Source organism: Lycorma delicatula, chromosome 1 (assembly GCF_047948215.1).
Source record: "Lycorma delicatula isolate Av1 chromosome 1, ASM4794821v1, whole genome shotgun sequence".
Lineage (NCBI taxonomy): Eukaryota > Metazoa > Arthropoda > Insecta > Hemiptera > Fulgoridae > Lycorma > Lycorma delicatula.
Window position 1 is genome coordinate 356,948,478 of NC_134455.1, and position 12,829 is coordinate 356,961,306.

At 33.7% G+C, this 12,829-nt stretch overlaps 1 protein-coding gene across 1 annotated transcript in view; it reads right to left on the reverse strand.

Annotated features, from left to right (window-relative positions):
- Positions 1-5,525: 5,525 nt before the first annotated feature.
- Positions 5,526-12,829, reverse strand: part of Adk2 (Adenosine kinase 2) — a 51,136-nt gene continuing 43,832 nt past the window's right edge. Inside the window, exons 7-8 of the mRNA XM_075382543.1 lie at positions 9,606-9,692; positions 5,526-7,148 (exon numbers count right to left, since the gene is read on the reverse strand). Of these exons, the coding sequence (XP_075238658.1) occupies positions 7,021-7,148; positions 9,606-9,692 (215 nt within the window). The 3' untranslated portion in view covers positions 5,526-7,020. The remainder of the gene's footprint in view (positions 7,149-9,605; positions 9,693-12,829) is intronic.

Below are 12,829 nucleotides of genomic sequence, written 5' to 3' on the forward strand. Positions count from 1 at the left end.
ATAGGATATTAGGACACAAGCGATGTAAGGATGTTCTTCTGTCTGCCCTCTTGACTTGATTGGGTGTAATTTTGGTCATATTTTGAGATCTTACACAAATTACTTGACGATTTACTGCCTGATGACAGTGAAGCTGGAGAAACCGCATAACATCTGCAGGTGCAGTGTAAGGTTGCTTAGTTTTACAGGGGTGCAATGTCCTTGGAGATTACTGATGCTTAAATGCGTCAAGTTATCTGTGGTTTAGGTAGGGGCAAGGGCTCAAGCTTTGATGTAGTAGTAACGGAGCTCCTTGTTCACTTGGTTGGGGTTAATCACATGTGTGTTTAACAGATTACTGTTTAGAAGATACTTCCAGGTATATTGGAAGAAGGGTACTGTTAAATTGTTGTTTAAAGGAGGCAACAAGGATTCCGTTATTTCATTGTTTAGGGCCTTGATATTGCTGCCAGTTAATAGTTAGGTCTTCGAAAAGGTCCTGTATCTGCGTATAAATGAGAGGCTGATTTAACAAAGCTTATTGATGTAAAATCAGTACGGGTTTCATCCTGGAAAAGGTACAGTGGACGCTATACTCCACGTGATACATGTGGTAAGAGCTAACGAGGAAGAATATGTCCTCCAGTGCGTTAATAACCAGAGTGGCCTTCTGTAGTTCGTCAATTACAAAAGAGATAATGCACTTTATGAACTTCAAGTAATGCAAAATTACTTAAGGCGCTGTGATGTGCTGCTCCATGAGGGCAGGCAAGACACTGTCCAAACGTTGTCCTCAGGGTAGCATGTTGGGTCCATTGTTGTGGGTGGTGGAGTTGATTCTCTTCTGCAGCTGAGATTACCCAGTGGGTGTCTCATCATGGCTTTTGCCAACGATGGGCTAATGCTGGTTGAAGGAACCTTGTGGAGGGAGGTTAAGCTCTGAACGATCCAGGCATGCAGGACTTCAGTTGTGGGGTCATCAACATAAGATTCCGTTCAGCCTAGAGAAGACTACGATGATGCTTCTTAAAGGCCATTTGGCAGTGTGGTGTCAGGTTTGTGTTTCGTTGTCAGGCCTTCATATTAAATATGTTCAAGTTCAAAAGTACCTCAGGGTGTCTCTTGAAGCAACTTAATTACATTGCGGAGAAGGTCTGTCATGCCTTATATGGTATTCGACGAGTGGTCAATCCTGATTGGGGTCTTAGTTTTAAGGCTATGACTATTCTGTATAAGGGTGTGTGTGAGGCAGTTATGCTCAAGAAATTCATGAGATGGAGTAGCATGGCAATACTTTATGGCAGGCTAGATTAGATGAGGCAGAGGGTGGGTGTTATACGTATGATCTCTTTCCAGATGTTGGTTTGTGGAGCACCCCTTGGGTTCAAATATAAGATACAGTTTCTTTCTGGTCATGGCACCTTCTGAGACAGACTCCAGTGATTTGGCCTGGTGGATTCAGGTGTGTATCCAGATTATGGACTAGGTGATGCATACAATGTAATTCACAAATGCAGAAAATACGAACTTGTGTGCATGGATAAGACATCCACAGTTCATCATTAGATTTCCGTAAGATTTAGAAAAACCAGGTCAAATGGGTAATAATTGAAAATTTGATCAGGTACCTGGCAAGAGAATGGATTGCTGAGGGAATTTAGTGTTCCACCTGGTTTTTTGGTTTTGTTGTTCTTGTGTTATAAGGTTTGAATTTTTGTAGTGTTTTGTTTATTTAGTTTTATTTTTAAGTTTATTTCTTGTTTTGTGTTATGTTATGGTTGTGTGTTGAACCCAACTTCTAACCTATTGGGTAGGCAGTTACATTTTTAATTTCAGTTCCTCATGTTACTTAGTCTTGTTAAAAATTCATTATAGATGTGCTTTTTTTTTAGAGTTCATTTCCTAGTAGTACACTGATGGGAATATCAAATGTGGTATTTGGTTTGGTAGCATCCTGACTGAGGCAAGAACAAGGCTGAGAGTTGCTTTTGCCAAGGTTCTGAAATTCTTCGATAAAGCCCATAATGGCTAGGTATGGAGGAGGTGGTGTGGCAACTGAAACTACCACATGGAGGGTGTCTTCCCCTACGGATGCCTGTCATGAAAAGCTCTTATTTTTAATGTTGTGTTGTACAAGATTCCATTCTTTCAGTTGTGATGGGAGAATTTCTGATCAATTAATTAAGTATGGTTCAGTATTTGTATTTTATAAAAAGTCTGGGTCTCTCCTTTGTTCATCTTCTGCACAACCTTTTTACATCAACAGCTTCATCTTCATCTAAGATTCAACAGTTTCATTAACAGCTGAAGCTGTTGATGAAACAGCTGAACTGTCTAAGATCAACAACAGCTTCATCTAAGTCTCATGTTTTTGGTGGTACTAGACATAACAGTATGTCTAGTCTTGATTTTATCCTATTATTTTTATTATACAAAAATAGCAGTGACCTTTCAGTTCTCTCCAAACCATTGAAATTGCAAATATCATGTGATGAAATCCATTTAACCAACAGTCAACAGCACATGAATTACAGCAAATATGAGCCCAGATGTAGTTGAGATTTTTCTTAGCTAGCATGATAAACTAACTGTTTATTGTTTACAATATTATATCTAGTACAGAGTCACCAAAAATATTCATATATGCTGTGCAATGTGTGACATAATTATATTTAGAAAAAAATATTGACATGAATCATTTGTGTGCTGCAATCATTTGAAATAATAATTATTTTTCATGGCTAAATAAACTCAGCTTATTTAGTAACTTAACTGGTGCAATAAATAAATAATATACCTGTATTTGCATCATTCATGCACTTGCTGGAAAGGACAATTACAAAGAAAAATCCTGAGGTCAATAGGGAAATTCTAATATTTGTAATAAGCATTCAAAAATACATAAGATTCAGCAAATATTGACTCTGTAACAAAACCATTGTTGACTAATGTTTTTTAAAGAATAAGACTATGTTTTGTGTAAAGTTTTAATTACATAATTTGGTTTGTTATGCATGTCATCAGTTTTACAGCAAACATCTGTTTGTATGTTCTTAAAAAAATTTATAGACCATTCTGTTTGTAATCAGTTTTTGTTCTGGCACTAGATTAGTGTTATGTTAATCTATGTAAATCTTCAGGATCGATTTCTAAAATATACATCCCATTTGGCAGTATCTTCCTAATTGAATTTTTCTTATTTCTATGTTGGTATCCATTTGAAATTTTTGAAAGGTAAAAGATTTTTTTTCTTTTAAGTTTACAGGATCGTAATGTTCTATTTACTTCAGTATACTGTTCATTAGGACTATTTGCTTTACAATATGTGTGAGACGTTATAGTTACACTGCCTCGAATATCTTTTTCTATAAATAAATATATTTACATGTCCTTTAATAATTTCAACAAGTGCTCCAAGACAGATCAGGCAAAGAAAGAAAATGAAATTGGTCCAGTTTGAATGATTATATCATTTTATCTTCTATTATGTTTGTATATATTGTCGCTGAATTGCTTGGATTACACGTGGCACCATACAACCTTATAGTAATCCTGAAAAGGACTGTTTGAGATGTTTGGAATGGTGGCCCAGAAAAGGGCCATTTGTGTGTTTGGTGAGGTAGCTCTAGGAAGGGCTGTTGGGTCCAGAAGCTGGTTTTTGGCAATGTCAACTTGGCTGCAGTTGGGGATTTGCAGCTCATCCAATGGAATCAGTCTGAGCTTCCTCTCAGTGGCAGTGTCATCTTCCGCTGTTGTGGTCGAGGCAGTTCTCCCCCAGTAATCCTATTGGGGTGGCTCCTGCTGTGGACTCACCATCTAGGGTTGGAGCTTGGCAATAGCTTGAATGGGAAGGTAGCATCTGTGCTCAGTGGTGGCTGGCCAGGCCTGCTGCTCTGGCAAGGATGTCGGCATCTGGTGGGAGGTCCCATGTTGGGCCGACCAAGAACTTCCTCCTTTTTCTTTCTGATGGTCTGCAAGAGAAAAGCTCTTGCTTTGTTGTTTGCTGCTTATAAAATCACCTACAATGCCACTGGTGGTAGTGTTGCACAATTACTAGGGTGGGAGGGGTGCTTTTGCAGGTGCATAGGTGTACTGTAACTCCACTGACATCTGAACGGCTAGCGTAATGCTCATAGATATGAAGCACAACATGTATATGGTAACAATATATATAAATAATAAAACACATTTCTAACTAACAATCTTGGGAGCTAGAATCTTAGTCACCAAATTCTGTAATTTTATAACAAACCATAAATTCCTTCAATATGCATTCGAAACCAATTTGCAAACTATTTACCATTGGAAGCACATAATTTTATTGTCTAAAATGGCACAACAATTTTATTTTTAATAGCAAGTCTCTTAAAAACCAGAATATAATTCTGCCTTTTTGTTAACTATGCAGTTTTTCTGGCTAATTGATATTTGAATTTTGTGAAATTAAACAATAAAAAATTTAAGCTTATTTTTGTGACGACTAATTGTTCAAGAATAAATTAACTAAAGTAAAATATTCTATTGAAAGATTAGAATATGCTGAATAATTTCACAAAATGAGAATTATAAGCAACAATTCTGGTGAACAGTATTTAGTGTATACATACATTAGTATATTCCATTTAGAAAATACAAACAGAACTGAGGCTACCTGCCATGAGGCAAGTAGCTTACAGCAAGACAGTCTCCATTCTCTTATATTTCCAGTTAAACTTCTGAGTTCTTAGTAGCTGTCATTACTTTTATAGTTTTGTATCTACTAATCATGTTTTAATTAATACAAATAAAGACATGTCCCAGCTGTTAGCTTTCTATTCTGGAATGTTTCAATTGGAATTCTATTTCAGTTCACTCTCCTCATTACTTTTTCATTTTTCACCCATGTCCATTTAATTTTTTTATATTTTTCACATAGCGTATGCCTCTCTGCATCTGCAGTTCACAACTGAGCATAAGCTACTCCTTCTTTAACTCCTTCAACCATAACTGTTTCTTTCTATTACATTACTCCTTAGCCAGTGTAATTCTAGTCTCATTTTAATTTTTGTAACTGCTATAATAACATGGTATCTTAAAAGTTTCTTTACTGTTTTACTTTTAAATCTTTTTTACTAATGAACCTATGTTCAATACAAGAGGCTATCAGAATTGCTTCCAAGAGTGGCTTTGGTCTTACAATTTGTAGTTTATTGCATCAGGAAGGTAGCGAATGTCAGAAGAAATGAGGCTCACTAGATCCCAACTGGCTTTTTGGCCCCTATTCTTTAATTTGGCTGATTTGGCTGATCATTGAGTAAATACTGGAAAATTATATTATCCAAATCATTGAGTAAATACTGGAAAAAAACTCTACTTCCATATTTAATAACTTTTAGATAAACATAAAGATGACATAAAAGTTTGGTAGCATGGGACAAATATTATGGGTAATTGTTACTCAACACCAAGAACCTTCTTGAAAGGCCAAATAAGTTAGTAAATACATTTTAAATATAATAAAATTTGGCAATGGAGCAGAATAAAATTATTAAGAAATTAAATACAAATAACATGATAAACAGTAATTTATTAACAACAATATAAAATCAGTTTTTGTATAAAAGGAGATTCATAAAACAATGCAGTAAAATTGTTGAAATATATTGAATTGTCTTTCTGTAAAAATTCTTCAAGTAATTACACATAATTAACTCAGTCATTGATAATAATAATAAAACTGTAGTTTGTAAATTTTTAATTATTGTAAACAACTATGTTAAAAATAAAAAAATTACAGACATAATCTATAACCTCAAGGGCTCATCATTTATATTTCATATTAAAATCCTGCTTTTGAAATTAAAAAACTGAGATTCAGTAATTTATGTAATTAACAGTAGTAAGTATTATAAGCGATTTAACCAGGTAACAATACTACAGCAATATTAAATTAAAATTAAAAATTCAGTATATAAATGTCAAATATAAACTGTGATAGAATCTTATGATTCAACAGTACTTTTAATAAAATTTGTTTAAGGATTAAATAAGATTCTTAAACTAACCTATGAAATTTATTCTAAAAACACGCCTGCTAATTAACAATATTTTCAACTTTCTGAGATTCAGTAGCTATTTATAAGGCAGAAAATCACTTGGACGTGTTTTTACAGATAATATAAAAATTAAAAATATACTAAGTACATTGAAATGTGAAAGTAGTTTGTAAAACATACATTACTTTTATGAAAGTAATTCAATGACTTCAAGACAACTTGATTTTCAGAGATGTTTTGTGATAATGATAACAAAAAAAAGTATGGTACAATGAAAATTAAGAAAAAAAAATGTACAGAACACATTAAGTACTTTTGAAAAGAGGAGTTGAAAATTGATTAAAATGAAAATTTTGATTATGTTTAATTTAAAAATAATAGCTACACATTTAATAATAATAGCTACACAAAAAATATACATATCAATTAAGCATTTTTTGCAACAAATTAAGAACCAATTATTTCACAATATAATTTGACAGCTATTTACAACAGATATAGTTGTAAATACAAACAATTATTATAGTTGTAGAATGATACAAACAATTATCAGTACAATCGTATTTATCTAAATTATCTGGTTGGGTATTCTAAATGATTTATTAAAATGCATATAAAATATATGTTAAATAATTATCAAATAAAAAAATTGATTACTTTAAATTATATAAAAAATTTTGATCCCAGAAAAATAAAAAAAATATCAACAACTTTCTAAATTCATGGACAAGTTCCTATTAAAATATAAATCTCACAATTCAAAATAAATGATATCCCAAGATAAATAATATAAACAAACAGTGAAAAAAATTATTGCATTTTAATTTACCTAAATAAGTAACTGGCCAACATCTACTGGTTGTGTATCTATTTCAAAATACATAATTTTAATATTATCTATCACAATTTATCATAACCTACAAGTTATTAAGAAATTATACTGCAGAAAAAAATTATTTGGCCACAACCACATTAAGGCAAATAATTTGTTAACTTTGTTCATATGCTATTCCACATATGAAATGGAACTGTCAAATGTACAGCCAGAACGTTGAATTACATGAGTGGCGGTCCAAATTCCACATTTAATACAATTTTCAATTGAATTACCTTTTACTAACTGTGCAATAAATCCTAAAAAAAAGAAATGCATATTATACAATTTTATCAACAAAACACGTTTAAGGGTTAATATTTTATAAATAAATTATTTAATAACACATTTACATATTTCTCTTTTTCTTAAACACAAAATTCACATACTACCAACTTACACTTGACCACTTCATACATTTTAACCGTTCTGCAAAAAATATTATTTGTTTGGGATTAAGAACAACGCGATCTTATGTAACAAGGGATTACGCAGAAGAATAGAATATTCTTACATATTTGAAGATACATAGTAACCCAAATAAATGCTTTCGTAAATCTTTAATAACAGAAAAAAATCACATAAAACACAAATAAACGTTACATTCTTCCAGATTTTTTTAATCGAACACCATTTTGTGAATTTTTATAACTAATCATGAAATTATTAAAAATTAATTTACTACCTACATGCAAGTGGAAATTATTATTATATTATTTTTATTTGAATTAACAAAGTTTTGTTCCTTTAATATGTCTCTGATTAATGAAACATATAATAAGGGACGGGCTGATAAAAAATGCACATTTGCCTGTAATGGACTGACAAAATACATACGAGAATTAAAACATCAATGCAAACAGAGCAGTACATACACCATCTTTGGAACTACATCCAATTGTTCTTGTCATTTGGCGAATGAATTGATTCAAAAAGACTGTTGCATCACAACCCATCACCATTCTGCCAAACATATCAAAAGAAAGAAAGAGAACACACTAGGAGTTGAGTTATAAAATCTGAATTCACTATGACCACACACATGTTCTGCTTTATTCTCATAAAAAAAATAAATTCTGCAGGATTCATTAAAAGGCATTAAAATATTTTAGATATGTGTTTCAAAAGCCAATGAGCTGATAATCCAGCTAAACAAGAATGCTCTTGGCTAAACAAATTGCATTATTGCCAAGGCTCTTGTGAAGTTGAAATTCGAAACTCATTCCTGAACCTTGATACTCACTGGAGCATACTGGAATTATCATTGCTTCCTAAATTTATTTTACCAAAAATAAGTAACATGACCAAGAAATAACTTCTGCAGTTTCTCATTGATGAATGAAAACCCGGTTCACTATTGGGAAAAATGCATTGCTGTAAATGGTAGTAAAAATATATAAAGAGAATAAAATATGAAATACTTTCACATTTTTGTCTCATTTGAATCAAACAATCAAAACAATGATGAATACCTCAATATTTTTTAAAGCAGAATAGTAATAAATTTAAATTTTCTCAAGAAAACATACAAATAACACAAATCAGAATAGAAATAATTGACATAAAATCCCATATAAATATTGAAAAATACATATTTTTGTAATATACAATAATTTTATTATGAGATGCTAGCCAAAATTACTGGAAATGTAACAATATATGCAATCACATCATTCCTGGATCTTATTCATCATTGTCACCTTCAAAGCAGTTTCCTAACGAGTTCAGGCTCCAATCCTAGTGCTTCTGCCATGAATGAAATACACCCTAAGTCTTTGTTGGGGACTACATTCACCACTTATTATTCTGCTTGAATCTGCTCTATCAGTCAAATTATTGCCCCTACAACTGGGGAATGAGAAAGAAGTCATATGAAACCAAGTCAGGTGAATAAGATAGGTGAGGAACAACTGCCATATATTCCTCATCTTAAAGTACTGTACAACGAAAGCGGTATGTAGCCTTGTATTAGTGTGGTGAAGGGCTCAGTCATTCCTGTGCCACTTCTCTGGATGTTTCTTGCCATTTTTAGGGTAGAATGATAGAGAATTTTCCATTAATCGTCTGACCAGGAAGTACAAACAACTTGTAAATAATCCTATCAAAGAAACAGGCCAATTGCTGCTCTTGGCAGGACACTTTCTTTGGCCAAGGTGAAAATGGAGTCTTCCACTGGGATGATTGCCGCTTAGTTTCAGGTTGTATCCGCAAACCCAAATTCTGTTACTTGGACAACTTTAGAAAGGAAATCTGGATCAGTTAAAAGTAGTTCTTTCAGTTCACTACAGACATTTATGTGATGCTGTTTTTGTTCATCAATCAGCCAGTTATGTCACAAATTTTGCAGCAATCCTTCTCATGTTCAGTTCTTATGACAAAATCGCTGACATGTACCATAGAATGTCCCCCCCGATGCCTTATATTGCAGAGCTTGTCAATGTTCTGCCTATGATCTTCCATAGTCACTTTCTGAATATCAACATTTCTGGTGTTGTAATGTTGACAACTGGTTGTCCTAAATACTGTTACTAAAAATTCATTCTTCATCACCCATCATGAACAGATCTGATGCTCTTTCAAGAATAAAACTCATTCACTGAACGAAGACTCCATAGAATTAATTTTAATTCAAAATTTAGAAACTACATTTGCAATAATAAAATGAGCTGTTGATATTCACCAGACAAAATATGGCTACTGTTCAATTGATAACTTACCACCTACAAAAGCGTCACCAGCACCATTAGTATCAATAACATTCTCTGCAGGAAGCGATTCAACAGGATATTCTTTTGTTTCTCCATCTATAAAGAAGACAAATAAATAAAAAAAACATTACTTTACAACAAACAAAAAAAATCATATAAATTATTTTTCCTAATGTGTATGTTGTGATCTGTTCCATATTGTAGAAACATGCCCACGGCCCAATGAAATGAGGTTGATATGTATGACATGCAAATGAAGACTTACAAGGCTGTAGCCTTGTTTGCATGACTTAGGCCGATCATTTCCGAGACGTGTGGTTAACTGAATCCCAACCACCAAAGTACACTGGTATCTACTGTCTAGTATTCAAATCCATACAAAAACAACTAGCTCTTACTAGAATTTGAACCTGAGAACCTTAGATTTTGAAAATCAGCTGATAAACAACCGATTTGTGATAACAACTTAACCACTAACTAGCCTGGTCATATAATGGCATAAAAAAATAAATAATCCTAAACAAAGGAGTATAAATGAATATACAGAAAAAACTTTTATTACAAAAAAAAAAAAAATCCTGTAGTAATATATGAACAAATGCTTATTAAAATAAAATAAATTTAGAGACAAAATTAATAAAAGTGAACTAATAAATAATAAAATATTATTTTTATTCTTGTCCTCTTCTACCATTAGGTGTTAAGGTTAATAATAAAATAATATTCAAGTTAAAGAACATAAAACTGAAAATTAAAAAAACCTTCTTATCTTTTACTTACAGATTAATGGCAACTTTAGCTTCTATGTTATCTTAGCATATAGATACTCATCCAAATTGATAACATATAAAACATTGCTAAACTAACGGTCAAAAGGAAATGATTTGCTGACATAATTTCTACTTTTACTATATTATTGAAAGTCCTAGTTTTAGATACTTTTATATTTCATGAATTTATTTGTTGAGATGTTTCAGGGGATATATCAACCAGGTCATCGGGGGATGCAGTCCTCACCAGGGTAATGAGATAGCTACTACATTAATAAACAGTATTTGGTACATGATTTTTATTGTGTTCCTAATGTATGTATTTTTGCTAATTCAAATATCCATCACCCACAGTTTTTGTGAAAATTAAGTCCTGCTTTTGCGGAATTGTATGTATTTCTTTTAGGGAAAACTTATATACAGTGTCACTGAATGGCTTCGACAGTACGTGGCACTTAATAACCTTGTAATAGCCCTGAGAAGGGCTGCTGTTGTTGATTGGCTTTGACAGCTTGTTGTAATTAATAACCTGGTGGTAGCCCTGAAAAGAACCGTTTTTGTTGTTAGCTCTGAGAAGAGCTGCTGGGTCCAGAAGCTGGTCTCCAGTGAAGTAGACTTGGCTGTAGTTGGGGAGTTGTGGCTCATCCATTGAAATCACTGGGTTTCTTCTCAGTAGCAGCTGGGTCTCCACTACAGCGTGGCAGTGGTGGCCACCAGAGCCCTTTAGTGTCAGGTTGGTGTTGGTTATCTTTCGCCGGCACAGCTGAGGCGGTTCTTCCTGAGTAATCTCACACTGGACCGGCTCCTGCTGCTGAGTTCACTGGCCAGGGTGATTGAAGCCCGGCAAGCTGGAGCAGGAAGGTAGCGTCCGCATCCAGCAGCTCCGGCCGGGAACTTCGTCTTCTTCCATCTTCTTTGTCTTCTACAAGTAGTGGTCAATGATGAATTGAAAATTCACTCTCATGCATGCTCTTTTTTTGGAGCCTGAGAGTGGTGGGGCCGCAGCACTGCTACGGTGGGAGAATTGTGAGGTCAACTGCATGATGGGAGTGACGTTTGTACCAGCGCGCGCGTATACTGTGCTCCCGCTGGTATCTGTATTAAACAACACTGTTGGCTCAGATGGACAGAGAAGCCACACTCTGTCTACAGTAAGCTGGTTTTTTTATCACACCATTTACTATAGCTGTAACCAATTTTAAAAATTCAATGTGCAACATTTATGGAAAATTACTTGAAAATAATTAAAACTTAAAAAAAAATTACTTACCTCAGTTCCAGGTTTTTTAACAATTCAAAGATGACATCACAACAACATGCCAACTTCTGTGAATAATACGCATGCTCAAAAGGGTTTTAATCAAACTTTTCCCCAATTTTCGCTGACCTAAACCAATTTCCCTGACTTTCCAAATCTGCGGTAACCATGTAATAGTCTTGTTTTGTTTTGTCTACCACAGCTACTGAAGAGAATATTAAAAAATAAACAAATAAAATCATGCAACGTAACTGTTGTCATAATTACTAGAAATAAGTGAAAATTAGTACAGACAATGTCTCGCAAAACATTTTATAGAAAGAAATTTTCATGAGGTTAAAAAGTTATTCTGCTAGTGGAATGCCTTACAGGAAAGTCATATATTAGTCTTAAAACATTTTAAACATGCTGACTCCCATAGGGGAAGACACCCTCCGCCACCCCCTCTGTTCCTAGCCCTTATGGGCTTTACCAGAGGTCATATTTGAAACCTTGGCTTTTGACATATTCCAATCCGCCTTGGCCAGGATGCCACCTATGCAAATGCCACAAGTGACTAGCTTTCACTTCAAAGAAAAATTCTTTTGACACTATGCAGAACATTGTTGGAGTATACAAATAGTGATTCTAAATTCCTTAAAATTGTGATAACTAGTGATTCTTTGGAGTATGGGTACAAATCAGAAAGCAAAACTCGATTGTCACAGTGGAATTCACCATCAAGCACAAGGCCACAGAAAGCAAGACAAACGAGGAGCAAAGTAAAAATAATGTGTTTTTCACTTCCACAGAATTGTGCATCATGATGCACCAGAAGGCCAAACTATCCAAAAACATTTACTATATGGAGATTTTGTTGTTTTCATGATGGAGTTTAATGCAAGAAAAATAGGTTACTTGTGAAAGTCATGGGAGTGGCATTTGCACCATGATAATACATCTACCTATTCATCATGCCAAATAATTCAGCATTTCTTGGTCAAGCAGAGATTCTTAGGTTAACCAAGTTCTCACTTATTTACATGACTCATAATTTTGGTTGTTCTCTAAATTAAGTATGCTGCTGAAAGAGTTCTGACTGATAGGTGAGAAGATATATCTGCAACAGCATATCTAATAACCATTCTAAAAGATTACTACCAAAAATGTTTCCAGAAAAAAAGAAAAAAGTAACTTGCATCTGTAATAGAGAGAAACTAAATAAT